The 16,448-nt window shown below is 43.9% G+C and overlaps 2 protein-coding genes and 1 long non-coding RNA gene across 8 annotated transcripts in view; 2 read left to right on the top strand and 1 right to left on the bottom strand.

Annotated features, from left to right (window-relative positions):
- Window positions 1–643: 643 nt before the first annotated feature.
- On the bottom strand, window positions 644–16,379 carry YKT6 (YKT6 v-SNARE homolog). Of its 3 annotated transcripts, none has more exons than XM_080982640.1 (8): window positions 16,249–16,379; window positions 14,526–14,666; window positions 12,728–12,810; window positions 9,269–9,369; window positions 7,815–7,919; window positions 7,273–7,338; window positions 4,895–4,996; window positions 644–3,210 (listed from the first exon to the last, which is right to left on the bottom strand). In XM_080982640.1, exons 2-8 carry the CDS (start codon window positions 14,627–14,629, stop codon window positions 3,175–3,177), a joined length of 597 nt encoding a protein of 198 aa, XP_080838766.1. In that variant the 5' UTR covers window positions 14,630–14,666; window positions 16,249–16,379; the 3' UTR covers window positions 644–3,174. The 3 variants fall into 3 exon arrangements, with proteins under 3 accessions (XP_080838766.1, XP_080838767.1, XP_080838768.1); XM_080982641.1 differs by lacking the exon at window positions 16,249–16,379 and adding an exon at window positions 16,017–16,164; XM_080982642.1 differs by lacking the exon at window positions 16,249–16,379 and adding an exon at window positions 15,735–15,876.
- Window positions 5,003–9,433, top strand: LOC308463884. Its single transcript, XR_013979773.1, has 2 exons — window positions 5,003–6,862; window positions 9,222–9,433. It is a non-coding gene; the product is annotated as an uncharacterized lncRNA (long non-coding RNA).
- The window catches only part of GCK (glucokinase), a 49,383-nt gene continuing 49,254 nt past the window's right edge, over window positions 16,320–16,448 (top strand). For 2 of the 4 annotated variants that reach the window (XM_080982504.1, XM_080982503.1), the window contains exon 1: window positions 16,330–16,420. Coding sequence is in view for 1 of the 4 variants with exons in the window: in XM_080982505.1 (XP_080838631.1) it covers window positions 16,379–16,420 (42 nt within the window). In the remaining 3 variants the exon portion in view is untranslated. Of the gene's footprint in view, window positions 16,421–16,448 lie in introns of all 4 variants that reach the window. The other 2 variants (XM_080982501.1, XM_080982505.1) reach the window with 2 other exon arrangements.

The raw sequence follows: 16,448 nt of genomic DNA, 5'->3' as shown, positions 1-16,448 counted from the left end.
AAACAGAATGATGGCACTTATCTCAGAGCAAGGGACTTGGGCTCAATGTATTTCTCCCCTATTTTCTAGTTTTGCAACTGAAATGCCCTTTTAGACTTCTTTGCCCAGCTGTAATAACTGACATGAATGTGCAAGTGTAAGGCAGAGACAGGAGGCTCCTACAACTTATACTTCTGCTGTCTCCATTATCAAGCACTGGGAACAGAAAAATAGATCGGTATCCTGAAGAAAATGCAACTCTCAAGTATTCCAAGGGATTGGTCTACATAGCCCAAAGCTGAACAGCCCCCTGCCGATCAGCTAATCACACAGGAAGGCCCAGGAGGTTCTGGCCAGAATGAGGTAAATCTGTAATATCAGGCATTGACACCCTACCATATAGTGATGGCGCTCATAACTGCATGGAAGCTCACTTTGATGCTCTATCTGGTTCCTGCATATAATTCCGGAGCCAGGGATGGGAGCCTGTGGCTCACCCCATGTGGGACTCCCACTCTTAACAGCCTTGGCCAATAGGGCCAATTGGTCTGGGATGATGGGAGTTGTAGTCCAGCACCATCAGGAAGGCTACAGGTTCCGCACGAGCAATTCAACAGTTTGAGGACCACAATTCATTCTTGCATGGATGATATGAGACAAGCCATTTTTGAACCATCAAGTGATAACTTTATCCATGTAGGTATAATCCATTAACCAGTACATACAGAAGTTAGGCCATATTTATTAAAATACAATCTTTAGTAAAAGCTTCCACATTAGAAAGAGGACAGGTAGAGAGGTGTGAGCACATGAGCCTAAGGGGCAAAACACTTTACAAATTAGCCTTGCTGTTTTACTTCTCGGGGTCAGTTTCTGAAGTTAATTTTCAGTTTAAAAAAATGACAAACGGGAACAGTTGTTCTCTCCCAAAGCAAGGAGGAATGGAAATCACTGTGGCTCACTATCCGGCCTCTTGTTAGGAGAGAACTCGTTAAGATCAAGCCCAGAAGACCATTAACAAAAAATGGGCTTTACAGAAAAGACAGGCCTCAGATAGCAGAGATCCGAGGAAGAAGAAAAAAGAAATTAAGGCTGGTGATACACTGGCACCAAGAGGGGTGCTGCACTGGTTCTGCCAATGCAGTCTGCATAATAATGTCGATTCAAGTTTGTGATTGGCCAAGGTGTGCGAGGGGCTCGGCTGCAGAGAGCAAGTAAATGCAGACATAAACTGTCCCAAAACATCCACCGCCAAGCCAACACAGGTCAACTATGATAACAAAAGCTGAGTAAAACCCTGGGTCTCTCACTTGGCCCATTTCACCCCTGCCCTGGGCTTGGTGTAGGCTTTCTTATCAAGTAATAAATACACTGCAAAAATGGGTTTGAAAGTTGAAGTTGCTGTTGCCCACGAGGAAGCGGCACAGTCAAATATGTCACAAAAGCACAAAAAAGTGAACAGATTGCAAGTCACGAATTGCACTCATGCTCACGGTCCTTGTCGATAAGCCTCGGCTCTGCCTTAGTGGCATTCGCCCCCTTTGCTACAGCTTGTTGCACAGTAATGGGAGCAAGGAAGACCTCCATCCCATAACCGCCCATATGCCTCTCCGGAAAAGAGGGAAGTGTTATGGTAGTGATGTCACTTCAGTTACCACAAGACCTACATCAGAAGATAGCTGTTTGTCGCTGTCCCAGACATATACACCCTCCCAGGATCCCACTGATGTACAACAGCACAACGTAGCAGTTCCGTCCTGTTGACACCAAAGCTGCTATTCTCACGACTCCTTCTCTAAGGCTTTTTTTTTTTTTTTTAAGTGATGCTTCTTCTCACCTGTGTGCAGACACACCCACCACAGTTGAGGTACAGAAAAGGCAAGATCAGGGTGGAACTCCAATTGCGGAATAGCATCCCTGCCTCCCAAGACAGAATGGGCCTAAGAGCTCAGGCACCACTGATAGAAAAGACAAGAGATTATTATCAACGTTTTCTGGTATTTAAACAAAACTAGCCAGCAGGGACAAACTCTCCAGTGGGGAGGATGTAGGTCCAGCCAAGAACATTACAAGACACCAAGACGCACAACTTCAGCGGCTAAAACACTTTACACCCAATATAGGACAGGTCAAACTACAGAACTCTGGCACAGCTCCTTGTGCAAAGCAGCAGGTTCTGGGCAATGGCACAATGCCATTAACAAGGGCTGGTTTAACACCATGGCAGGGGCACTGCCTAACAGCAGCCATAACACAACACACTGCCAGTGAAAGGGAGCTGCTGACTGTGAAAACAGCTTTCCCACATTATATGGAGAAGCATTGCAAAAGCAACAGAAGCCACTGACCAGAAAACTGACCAGTGCCATGGATAAGCCCTCTCCAAATAAGCTCTGAGATGAGACAGATTTCCAGTTTGTGATGCCATAACAAGCCTCCTTAAACATTTTTGTTTGACAAGAGACAGTTAAGTGTTGGGAACGAAAATGAGCTGCTGCTTATCTCCTTGGCAAATGTAGTCACAAGATCAAAAGACTCTCCCAGGTTGAGTAAAAGGAAATAATTCCAAGCAGCTTCTCAAGCCCAAGCTCACCCTGGGAACTTCTTTGCTCAGTCCCTTGGAGCTCCTCTGCTGAACGGGCTGCAGTCCTGCCTTGCTTCCACAACTACCGCGGGACATTTTAGCACACTGAGAAACTCATCGTCACCACTAGATGCAGTGTTGAGACTGACAAGCCAAGTCTTGGTCCTGGCTTGCAACCGTCAGGTGGTCAGACTGTTTTCTTAGTGTTACGTAAACATACAGCAACAGATACATAGTGAGTCCACATCTGCTTGCAGGTTTCAGAAAGAAGCAGGGCAGAGAGCCCCACATGGCAGCTATCCACCAGACTGCTAGATCAGGGAGCCCATTTGGTACCAATGGAAAAAAGTCAGTGTCTATCCTCAGCCTCATAGTACAAGCATCTTGAGGCCCAAGATGCCTTTTTTCAAGAGGAGAAAAAAAAGATTGTTTTAAATTCATGAACCACAACATCATATCCTTTTTCAGTGCATCCAGCCTGGCTGAGGTGGCTATATCCGGAAATAAGGAGTGCCATGGAAAGTCGTAGGAGTGCATCTTTTCACTGCTGTGTCCTGGAGCCCTGAATGCGAATGAAGTCCAGAGCAGGTGGCAGGTTCCAGCCGACGGGGTCACATGATCTCACAGCACGAATTCTGCTTGCGGGCCTTAAGAGATGGTTTTAAAAAAAGGACACACACACATTGAGAGATTCCCACTTAAAAGGTTTTAGCAAGTCAAATCCTCAGAAGCCTCCTTGTACAGAATCTCCTTGTGTCAGTATCAGCTTAGTTTATGCATTTTATCTGTCAAGAATACTTATTATATTCCACCCTTCAATTTTTAAAAAAATGTCCAGAGAGGTTCATATATAATAAAAAAACCCTCAACAATTATAATCCAAAGAAGGCAAGAGCACATCTGGAAGGCCTCAAGCAAGAAAGCATCCTCCCCAGTCTCCATCCGCTTGAGGGTGGGTGGGAGTCAGTCAAGAGGGCTTCTCCCGATGTGGTAGGAAGTGGTCCATAACGTGCCTGGGTCCCAAGCAGTTTAGGGCTTAAAAAGTGACCACCACCACCATATTGCGGCCTCCCAGAATCACATGCATGGGGATTCCCAAAACCTCATCTATGTCTGATTATTAAGGGAGGGATGTGGCTGGTTTATTAATCTGTCCTGATTTCCTAAGTACAAACACTCTGAAACCAGGAAAGGAATTCTGGAGAGAGATAGAAATGAAATCCCTAAGGATAGCTCCTGTCTCTGGAGTGGGGAGGAGAGATGTTCCAGAAGGGAAAAGGCTGGCATGGGAAGGAGCTGCAGGGTAGGCTCCTCACAATACCTGTACCAAGGAAAAGATACCTAAGAATAGGGCCAGAGGGCTGCATCCAATGTTAGTCCTAATCCAAGGAGACCCACTGAAATCAATTGACATGAGTAACTTATGTCTGTTTATTTCAATGGGTCTGTTATGAATAGGACTAGCACTGGCTACAAGCCAGAGAAAGCCAAGTGCTTATGTGGGCCGAACCAATATCAAGATGTCTGAGGCATGCAGTAATTGTCATTTAGGTCAGGATGATTTTTATTTCATGTTTCCATTTGCAATTCGCAAACTTTTTCAGCAAGAAAAATCTTGTTAGTTCCACCCCCACCTAAATTTCCTGTATTTAAGGGCTCTTTCCATTTCATCTCCAGCTAGGCAGATAATATAATCTAACTGTTCATGATAGACCAGGTTCCATTTCCAATGCAAATACCTGTACAAGAAAGCCATGATTCTCAGACAAAAACACTCATTTGCTGCCCACTCTTTCCCTTTCCCCCACTTATAGAACTGTTGGATGGTTGTCATTATTTTTATGAAATAAATGAAATTATTGCAGGAAATTCTGAATTTGATCACCACATTGTGGAAGGGAGAGACATCTGAAGCCACATTTTATTTTTTTAAGATAGAGAAAAGAGCAAGCCCAATTATTATCAATAGAGAATAGATCATTATCAATTACCTAGCATGTTAATGGAAGCCAAACCTCCCTCTTCCTAAGTGTATGGCAGCCTATTACAATGATCCAGCTGTGTGGATCTGCAAGGAGAATTATACTTTACTCAAGAGAATCTGTTGCTAGAGTCCTAAACATCACAATCCACAAGAGCTTTTCACAGATCCAGGACTAGCAAGAGATGTGAGAATTACTTCACACCCTGCCAATTCCCCCCAGGAATTACATGGTAGGTGTCTCACAACATTTGGCTCTAAGAACATACCACCCATGAACACTCTGCTGGAAAGACAGAGGAGAAGTCAGTGAGACAAGATAGTTGGGCCTCTGGCCACAATATACTTACAGTTTTGTAGAAGGCTTTTGACTGAGTTCCAAGAACTTCTGATTTGGACACCAAGTCATCCAGCTTCTCTCCTCTTTCTAACAAAGACTCCATGGTATTGTGCTAAGTGAGAAAAGACAAAGCTGAAAGACGGAGGCTGCGCGTGGTCAATAATTACTGCAAGCCCAGCTGCTCAAACTGCAGCAGAGAGCAAGTTTAAGAATTGGCAGAGCCACGGTCACAGAGCTCCCCACCCCTTCGTATTATAAAATAGTAATAAAATGAAATTCTGCTTTCTGGCTTGGAAGGTGCTTATAAAGTATTGTTGGTTTTTAAGGCAAGGTTCTTGACTCTGCACACATCTGGCTCTCACACAGACTAACACTCCATTGCTGTCACCGCTACAAGCATTTATTCGTCCCTTCCTCTCTCACCTTGGCCCCTGCCAAGAGGTGTGTAAATTCTAAACCCAAACTATTCTTAAAGGTGCATGCCTGCTTACACATATAAATAAAAGCTTTTGCGCCGTCTTCTTTCTTTATGTTTGGGGCAAGAATCTGCTTTGTGTCCCCTTCTTTTTCTATCAGCAGAGCTTGATGACATGGAGCTTTTTCAGTGGTGGCCCCTGCTCCTCAGTATTCTCTGCTCAGAGAGGCACACATGCTGACCTCACTGCTTGCTTTCAGCAAACCTCCCTCATCCTTAGAGCTCACTCCAGTTGCTGCTTTTTTATTGCAATTGGGTTAGCAATCTATTGTTTTAGTGTGGTGTATGTTTTATTCTTGGGTTCGTGGTTTTTTGTTTTGTATTTTCATTGTCACCTTCAGACTCTAATTCTAACAACTTACTTTTAAAATGTAAACAAAATTCTGCCTCACTCTTCAAGAGGGATTTTTTTCCTAATTGACTGTAGAAATAGAGGCTATCTATTCAACTATTTAAGCATGTTCTCAGAAGAGTGGGGAAGCCAACTGTATTCAAAAAGTGTAGCAGGAACAATACTTATATTTTAATTTGTCCAACACTTAAGCAGATGACTCTGTTTTCAGATGCTTAAGACTTAATGAACATTAATATTTAGGCTTAAGTTGCCCATAATCATTATCTAGGCTTGGTAAGTTTTTACACAAATCTGCAAATAAACAACATCTCAAAGTTTCAGCATTTTACCCAGAGAAGTAATTCTCTGCTTCCTAAGTGCAGCTGAGAAAGCAACACTGCTTTAAGATTTAATATATGTTAAATAGTTCCCTTCTTAGCTGCTTTAATATTCTGTTGAGATCTTAGAAGCTCAGTTTAACTCCCAGCCTCTGGCACATTGCTTGAGATGGGAATAGGAATCAGGATTCAAAACAGCCATACACTGAAGCATTTGCTCATCACCACAATCAGGACATCCCTAAATTGTGGGGGAGGTAGCAACTAAAGCATGATTGCAAAACAGGACAGTCAAGACAATTCTGTTCTGCCACACAAGAAACACTAGGCTCATTATAAGAGATTGACTCAGATACTAATGACATCATAAACAGCAGCAAAGGGTGTTCCTAGCTAAAGTAGTAGTCATGACCTAGTTCCATCTGACTGCATCACTGTTCTCAGCTTAGCTCATGGCTCCTCAACCAGCTTACAGAATCACAAGTGCCCGATTAAAAGACTGGTGCAGTAACTCACACTGCACTAATGCTGAAGAGAGCATCTTTCAAAGAAGAAAGGGGAAAACTAAGGGTTTGTTTGTATAGCTTTCACAGCTTTGTGGGACAACATATCCTAATAATGCTGTTGTAGTCTCTGATGCTCTGGGGACCAAGGTACAGCAAATTCTGTACTGTCCTTCATTTTCTAAGTGGTCATGAGAAAGTCACCAAGATATTGGACTGCAACTTCCATCAGCTCCAGCCAGCAGGGCCAGTGGACGGGGATGATGGGACCTGAAGACCTACAATAGCTGGGAAGCACCAGGTTGAGAAGACTTGGATTAACACAAAGGTAAAGGTACCCCTGCCCGTACGGGCCAGTCTTGACAGACTCTAGGGTTGTGCGCCCATCTCACTCAAGAGGCCGGGGGCCAGCGCTGTCCGGAGACACTTCCGGGTCAAGTGGCCAGCGTGACAAAGCCTCATCTGGCGAGCCAGCGCAGCACACGGAAACGCCGTTTACCTTCCCGCCAGTAAGCGGTCCCTATTTATTTACTTGCACCCGGGGGTGCTTTCGAACTGCTAGGTTGGCAGGCGCTGGGACCGAGCAACGGGAGCTCACCCCGCCGCGGGGATTCGAACCGCCGACCTTTCGATCGGCAAGCTCTAGGCGCTGAGGCTTTTACCCACAGCGCCACCCGCGTCCCAATTAACACAACATGTGCCAATTCCACAAGATTTCTATAAGAGGTTGCCCCTTACCAGAATGACTTTGGTCTCATCCAGCTCGGCTTGCACTTTTGTCATTGCGTCTGCATCACGAGGATTCTTAAAGAGGAACACATCACATTATTATAGAAGGCCAAAGTTGAGAAACAGGAGATCATCATTAGGACATTAATTCCTTAATGGAATAATCAGAAAGTAGATTCTTCCAAATGTGCCAAGCTACATATATGACCCAAGCAAAAAACTTCGACATTTTGGCACTGAAGATTTTGATAAAACAGTATTTCTTCCCTTTGCTAGAAATATTAAAAGTTCTTTGTACTCTTCCCAGAGAGCAGCCTCTTCTCATATAACATAGTAAAAACTAGATTAAGTCATGCAATTAGGACTATGGCTGCTAGCATGCAATACATGTGATCAATTAAGACATGCTTTCCCCCCCCCTAAACACACCCACACCCAAACAAAAACAGAATAGTACTAAAACAAATAAACATTGAAAGGCAAGTTAAAATCATGCACCAGACAACATTAAAGCTTCTTTGCTTTAAATGTCTAGCCCAGTTCAGTCATACCTGGTATTTACTAAGGTAACCATCCAAAGCTGTGTAGTTTATTGTTGCCGGGGTTCCAGAGGGCCAGTCTATCCTATTAACTTGCCTGGAAAATTCATCCAGCACCTACAATACAAACTGACAATAAGAATTCAACTGCCCTCTCACTCATGAGAGCAACCTAGACCAAGATTCTCAAAGTTCCCCAATACCATAATTGCCAATTGCAGACAAGTGACATCCAGTTTCTGTGTTCGCTACCGGAACACACACCTTCCCCAATAGGAAATGTTAATAACTACTAAAAGTAGTTCCAAGATCCAAAATAAGTTCGTGGTCAGTAACAAATCAAAACCAGTCTCCAATTTTATGCCCTTAACAAGGAGGACAATCTAAGTGCATCCAAGGTAGTCCCATCTTTGAAACTAAACAGGTCTCCTTCCTTGTATTTACCAGGCTCAAACTGCCTGGGAAGAAAGCAAATGATTTACCTTAAACAAACAAAATAGTTGAACATCAAATGGCCCCAGAGCCAATCCCCTATTCAGGTATCACACCAATCACGAAAAGAAGCTAAGCTATAGTTTTATGTCTGGTCTGACCAACCATGGTTTATAATTGGCTAGGTATATTTTCCAATAAACAAACCATAGATATATGGCCACCCCTCTGCCTCCAAAAGCTACTGCACCATGGAGATTGGAGTTAACTTATGAAGCCTAAATGGAAAAAAGAAGACAAGAATATCTAAACAGATTTTTCTGTTGTATATTTGAAGCTCAAACCTTGGGAAGGGAAGGGCTGAAGGTTTTCAGCTGAATTGGGGAAGGGAGAGGGCAGTGAGGAGTGGGGGTGGTTATCCTGCCTAAATCAGGCATAGGCAAACTCGGCCCTCCATATGTTTTGGGACTACAACTCCCATCATCCCTAGCTAACAGGACCAGTGGTCAGGGATGATGGCAGCTGTAGTCCCAAAACATCTGGAGGACCGAGTTTGCCTAAGCCTGGCCTAAATCCTAGGCTGGAGTTCTAAACTATGGTTAGAGAAAACCATGCTTTGGTGTGATGCCCCAATTGAACTAATGTTTTACCTGTAATGGAGCCAAGCAATATTTATATGCAGAGTATTATGCATTGCCAGGTAACGTACAACAGCATAGAAAATGTGGTATAAAATTTTGCACTACAACTACAGGATACCATCACATTAAAATCCAATCAGTAGTCCAAATAAAATTAACTCTCATAATAGAAGACATTAAGGACCCGTAAAGCCCAAGGTAAATAAAGAAGGCTTCAGCATGTGCTGAAACTTTAAGAGCCTTAGCTCATACCTTATTTGGGGATGGGGGTAGGCCATTCCAAAGTGCCACTACAGGAAAGGCCCAGAGTCCAGCTTCAAAACTTCTATTCTATGCTCTCTTGCAGCTCAACTGCAGAATCATAGGTCATCTTGGTTGAAACCTGGTACTTACCTTATCCAACAAGGTGAAACAGACCCGGGATGGATACTCATTGTCTGCAATCAGCACTCCAGCCAATCCGTCATTCCGCACATAAACATGGCAGAGATACTCTGAAGTGAAGAGAAAGATGAACAACTCATGTTTTGTCCCAAATAAAGTTGCTTAGTGTCTGAATACTAGATAGATAACAAGTTTATTTGGGGACACCTCTGTTTTAGCATGCACTTTATTTAGGCATGCACATGTTGAACTTATCAACTCCCAAGTCTTTAGTCAAGATTCACTTTGAAAGAATGAATGGAATTCCCCCACTGCAGGACTGAGGCAGCTTCCAAGCACAAGGAAGAATTGTGTTTGGGTAGCACTGAATAGTGCACAGCACAGGGGAAAAAATCCTTCATAGCACAGAGAATATAGAACCCCCATTGGTAGCACTGTGAATAAAGCTTGAGAAAGGAATAATTCAAATTTTGAGAACGGGATAATTCAAATTGTTGAGAGCAGATCAAAGGTCTACCCAGTGAAGCGCTCTGTTCGCACAATGGCCAGATACCTACAGGAAGTCCGCAAGAGGGACATGAGTCCAGCCACACTCTAACCACTTATGAATGCCAGCAATTGGAATTCAGAGGCATTCTGTCTCCACCACATATTATACAGCCATCATGAGTAGAAGCCATTGACAGACTTATCCTCCATAATTTTGTCTAAACCCTTTAAAAGTCATCCAACTTGGTAGCCAATGCTTTCATAGCTTTAATTATGTGCTTCCTCTTGTCTTTTCCTTCCAACATTTGGCTTCATTGGGTGGCTCCAGGTTCTAATAGTATGAGAGGAGAAAAACATTTCTCTGTCCGCTTCCTCCACGCAATGCAATATTTCATAAACACTGCATGCTTTTTTCTAAACAAAAAACTCATGATCCTTCAGCCCCATGATCATTCTGGTTGCCGTTCCCAACCCTACAATATGTTTTTTGAGGTGTGGCATCCAGAACGACATGCAATATTCCAAGTGCGGTCACACCATTGATTTGTATAATGGTATTTATTCATAATTTTATTTTCAACTCCCTTCCAATGATCCCCAACGTGGAATTTGCCTTCTTCACAGCTGCCACACACTGGAGTATCTAGTGCTATACCAAAAATGCATTTTCCGTGAACCAGGGGAAATAGAGGCAAAGGAATGCAGACCAAGGAGAGATGATTTGCCCTTCTAGGTTCCAAGATTTCTCCTGCCTCCATTTTCTAAATAAAATTTTCAAACCGTGAGAAAAAAGTAACGAACAAAAAATATAAGAAACAGGAACTGACATAGACTTTTTCACTATTTCATTATAGGATATTGATAAATTATCTATACATATATGTAAATAAATGTATGTATGCATATTTAGGCATATAGAAACAAAGTACAGTGATGATTACCAAGCAACAAAAGTTAATATCCTTAAACAGGATTGGACAAAAAGAGAGTAAGAAAAAGAAAAGATGATACAAAACAGCAGTTGATCAAATTGCCCCTAATAATAAGCATCTTCGTAAAACATCCTGTACCTTATTGTTCCAGTAATAAATTTTTAAAACTCTGTGTGAACTGATAGGAGAGACAACAAAAGTCTTACTTTGCCCATCAAAGCTATGTCCCATACTCACATGCACTACTCATCGGGGGACAGGGTGCGCATGTTAATCTTTCTCCATCTATAGCTAATGGTGCTGCCATCAATAAATGGAATAATATTTCTGTCATGTGGGAGTACTATATCTTCCACATATCCTAAAAGAACAAGTATGGGGTCCCTAGATAACTTATATCCTACGATTTTTTGATAAACTATTTCAGCTATCCCATGTTTTTACCATATCAGCACGTATCTCAGTATTCTCCAAATCTTTATTAGAATAAACTGCTGTAAACAGTGGCAAGCCAAAATTTGCTTGGATTTTTCTTTTTTCTTGAAGACACCATATTGTACACAACTCACTGAGACACTGAACTGCATAAATATAATCCAAGTCCTTTCTACTCCAGTGCCAGTGATTATTGTTGAGGTGTATGTTGATAATTTGTCTTCCTCTAATTCATCAGCAGTGTCAACTATTAAATCATGCATTCAAATGGGCCTGTTTGATAAAACCATTTGAAACTAGCGAGCACCATGCCTCCCCACCACCCCCACAAAGTGACTGATAAAATGTATTCACTACAACCTTTGCTTTTTACCTGCCCAAGCTTCTGGAATTTCACCACATACTGTCACCTAGCCATCAAGCTTTCACTGCAGCCAGGAGGGCTAGCTGTTTGCTCTGGCTTGAAAAATGTATTAGGGTTGTGTGTTATAAGTTCTTAACTTTGACGTTCTTTCATTCTTATTTTTTTTAAGCAGTGCTTAAGTACATGGAAGCTCTATAAAGAGAAGTTCAAGAATAGTACACAAGAAGACTAAGCCAGAAGGAACCTCAGTACACTGAGGTGGAAGACACAGTAAAGATTATACAGCCATTTATTGACTATGATGGACAGAGTAAATCAGACCACATGAAGGAAAATTGTAGCCAAATCAGAGGCCAGAGTTTGTGCTCCCACTGGGAGTAATCCTGAAATTAAGAAGAGGCAGCTTGGTTGTCAGACAGGTTTCTGCAGCTCCTCAGCTAAACATCATTCAGTGTATGAATTGGTGGAGATTCAGTATGGACTGACCCTCCGTTCCTGCTACAACCATTTGCTTCACAGGAATCACAATACTTAACAGCAAATACTAATACTGTATGTCCAGGATTACTCAAACTAATATAACGTGTAGTGGTTCTCTATACCAAAAATTAGCTTTTTTGGTAGAGCCCTCCAGGCAGTCACCTGAACAAATGGAAGATTGTGTAGAGGTGTGGCCATGTACACAGTAGCTCCACCCATGGGATGTATTTGGCATGCACATCATTCAGATGGAAACCTGAAGTGTCTCTTGCTGTCCATTTTTACTGCCTCACCAAACAAGCAGGATTAAGTCATATCATGTCATCCTGTAACTTAGATGGCAATGGCCAGCTCTGCTTATAAGGATATGAATTTGAACTATGCTTTAAAACCCAACCAACTTAGTCCAAGGGTAAAAATAATTCAAGCAAGAGAACTGCAAAAACATTTATTCCCCTGAACAGCAGAGCCAACACATTGTTTTCTTTCTGCTAGAGAAACAGTAATTGCGTGAAAGATGCATGCCTCAATTCCAACCTATGTATCTTTGAAAGTTTGCAAATTTGCATCCTTAACTCTTAGTGCAGCTTTCCCAAGCCTGATGTCCTTCAGATGTTCTGGACTACAATTCTCAGCCAGCACAGTCATGCTGTGAGTTGTAAATGGCACCAAGTCCCAACATGATGGGAGATGTAGTCCAAAATATCTGGAGAATACCAGGTTGGGGAAAGCTGTCTTAGTACAACCCAGACCTCTGTAAACTCTTACCTTGCTCCTTTACAGAAGCTCTGGTGCCAGGTTCTGAACGCTCTACTATCAGCTGACTTGTGAAGGTCATAAATTCCTGAACACTGAAAACAAAAGAGGCATGCCTCAATATTAGTTAGCAAAGCTCCCCAAGATTACCAAATGGATTACTTAAGAGCCATATATATCCCATAGAGGAATGTAACTTTACTAGCAGCTACAATGCAAATAAACTCACTGCAACACATCTGTTAATAGGAAAATAACCACAGGAAAAAACTACTATTTAAAATTGTCATTCTCCAAGCAGACTCTAAAAGTGCAAGGTTTCATTAGTCTTTCAAAAGCAGCCTCCAAGTCTACAATTCATCAAAACTGCAAGTGACAATATCCATTCAACTAAAGCATTGCTGTCAACTATTTTGGTCCCAGCCTCTGCCTATGAGCCATATGTATAACTACTGCCTAAACCATGTTGTAGCAAGACTAAAAGCTTGCTCAAAGAAATACATGAGCAGAGACAAGATGGATTCTGAGTTGCTGCAGCAGTTCTCATTTCATGTTCCACGTAATTCTGATTAAAAATACAGCTTTACTGCAATGGATCTAATATTCAAGAGCCGAATTCTAAGCACTGTAAGATTAATGGCATGATATTTACCTGGGTACATACACTTAACTAGGGCTGGGCAATGTCAGCTTTTCAAAATTGCGATGTATCACCAGCCAAACATTGTGATCTGGGGATACATGGCGATGCTGAAACCTGGCCAAGCCAGGGCTGCTTGTTGCTGCCGCCCAGCACTGGGAGTGGAGGGACTCTCTCTGCCCCCAGTGCTTGGCAGCAGCATCAGGCAGCCTTGCCCAGCTTTGCAAGGTGCGGGGTGCAATCCACCCCAGCGCCTTGGGGAGAGGGGCCTCCTGATGCTGATGCTGAGCGCTGGGCCCGGCGGCAGCATCAGGCAGCCTCAACACCATTCTGCAAGGATTAGGGGTGCTAGCCAACTCAGTGCCTCGTGGAGTGGGGCTGCTTGATGCTGCCGCCTACTTCACTCAGGCGGCCGAGCTCCCTCTTTCTCCCACTCCGCCTCCACTGGCACAATCTGGAGGTAGGGGGCCTGATCAGCTGAAAAGTGGGCCTCCTTAAACTGCCCACTTCTCAGCTGATCAAGACCACACCACCTCTGACTCATGCGGTATGAGGGCCAGAGGCGATGGCGGTTTCAGAGGGATATCATGGGTGGAATTGCCACGGCTCATGAGTCCTTCTACGAACTGGTGCCAACGGAATTCAGGAGCAGTGGTGATTTCATCCACGATATACTGTCCGGTGAAGATGCCATTGCAATCTAGCCATCATATTGATCCTGGGCAATTGATACATCACCCAGGCCTACACTTAACATCAATAAACTCCATTAATGGAAAATCTGAACAGGTTAGGTGAGTACACTCAAAGCTGTTTATGTTAGACTTGCCAGTGAAAGGGCCAGCATTTTGAAAGCAAAGCACATCTGTTCAGATTGGCACAAGTATGAAACCTTTTTAACAAATAGTAAAATTCTTAATGAGAAGTAACATTCTTCTAAATAAGATCATAGGTGCTTAGACTTATCATAAGCTTTGTTGAGATAACAAAAAAGACACATATTTTTTGCCAACTCTCAAACCAGAATGTCTTCATTAGAATTCACTATCCTGAATTCCATTCAACAAAGCCAAAGGGGACACTACAGTACAAATTCAAGTCCTTGAATAGGACAGAGAAGAGCATCAGAGGAAATACCCCAGTAGTCATTCTGAGGCACTGGAAACATACCTGGATCTCTGGAAAAAGCTAAATGATGACACATCATAGGCAGCTTTCAGTAAATGCACTTTGGGATCTCCTTTGTAAAGGACACTTAAACTGTAAAGCTTCATCCTCTTATTGACTTAAGCCTCTTTGATTCTCAACAACCTGAGCAAAGGAAGAAAAAGAAAAGCACAAAAATAAGGTAGGATAAAGAGAAAACAGTAGCAGTAAGAGGCAATACTATGAGGAATGGATATCAACATGCACTCCAGACTAGAGTTCTATAGGCTCCAAACCTACTTCATTTACACACTGGGAAATGGAGCACAGGAAGACTGAAAGTTCACACAGCAACTCTATACACACTTACTGAGGAAGGCATGATATACAATTACATCACTAGTCTGAGAAAACATTCATCACAGATAAACATGAAAAACTACAAGCACTCACTCATTATTTCAGAGATGCTCAAAGACCAAGGTTTCAATCAGGGGAAGGGAAACCTGTGGACCACCAAATGTTGCTGAACATTTGAAAACATAAGGGGCAAGTCAACCAGAGGCTCAAACAGGAGTGCTGGGACTGTCTGAAAGCAAAAGCACTTCCAAACAGTGCTGCACTGCAAAGTTCCAACAACTGGAATTTCAAAGCACTGCATCCCATGACATCACAATGACACCCGGTGACTGACAAGTGGGAAGGCTGATCCACCCATCAAATATGGCCTACTGGGAGGTGCGGCGATAATGATCTGGCTCGCCAGCCAGAAAAGATGTCCCAACATAGTAAAGCAATCAATTTTCAAATGGTACCAAGGTACCAAGATTCCTTGCTGTTTGGCTTTGTATGGCTGCAATCTTACTGAAGTGCAAGACTCACGGAACCAAGTGGGACTCACTTCTATGCTTAGGACAGCTACCCTCCTCTGAAAGCAAGACGGAAAGAGAAAAGACTATTTGGTCACAGACACTGGACAGTCACTGCTGGCAGAAAACGACGGACTAGAGCCCTGGGATTCAAGTGATGGGTCAGGTGTCAGGACCCACTAGTGGGTCGCTGTCTGATCCAAGGTGCAACAAGAACACAACCACCATGAAAACATATAGTCAGAGATGAAGGCATATTTGGATTAGAAGTGGGCAGTGGTTGGGCAAATGCAGCCAGGTGGACGGGGTATGTATGTATGTAAATAAATAATAATTATTATCATTCCTGGGCATGAAAAGATACCTGGACTAGAAGGGCAAATGAGACAGGCACCACATCATGGGTGGAGAACCCATGCCTACCTCCAGCTCTCTCTGTCCCACCAGCAAAACCCTCCCCAAGCAACATCTGGAGAGCCTCAGAGTCCCCCCCACTGGACTAAAGCCTAGTGGCAGGGCGCATGCGCTGCAGAGGCCTCCCACCCCCAGCCTCCAACCGAAGGCCTCAGGTGACGAGAAAGGCCCTTTCTCCGCCCGAGGCTCCCGCCTCTGGGGGAGCAAGCGGGGTAAAGCGGAGGGGCGTCACCTGTGAGCCAGGACAAAGCGCCTCGCTGCGCCCCTGAGGGGGGAGGGGAGAGAGCCCAGCTCTAGGCCTGTCGCTTCGGCTTCTCGTACAGCGCCGAGCACACGGCCGGGCGAGGAGCAGCGATGGGCGGGAGGGCCCTCTCGCCCCCCGCCGGCCACCTCCCTCCCTCCCTCCCTCCCTCCCTCAGCCGACGACGTCGACAGCTCAACGGCCAAGCGCGCGCCTCGCTCACCTCACGGCACGGGGAGCTCCGATTCTGCTCCGGGCGGCGCCCCCTCCCACGTCACGTCACGTCTCGCCTCTCAAGGCTCCCCGAGCGGCTCGGAGGCGAATGAACGAAGCGGAAGCTTTGGACGACCCGGATGTGGAGCCCGGAGCGGAAGTGCCGGCGAGTCGCCATAGAGGTAGGAATATTACAAGAGTGACACTATT

This window comes from Podarcis pityusensis, assembly GCF_964106645.2.
Source record: "Podarcis pityusensis genome assembly, chromosome: 15".
In the NCBI taxonomy this organism is placed as follows: Eukaryota; Metazoa; Chordata; class Lepidosauria; order Squamata; family Lacertidae; genus Podarcis; species Podarcis pityusensis.
This window is presented reverse-complemented; position numbering and strand designations above follow the sequence as displayed.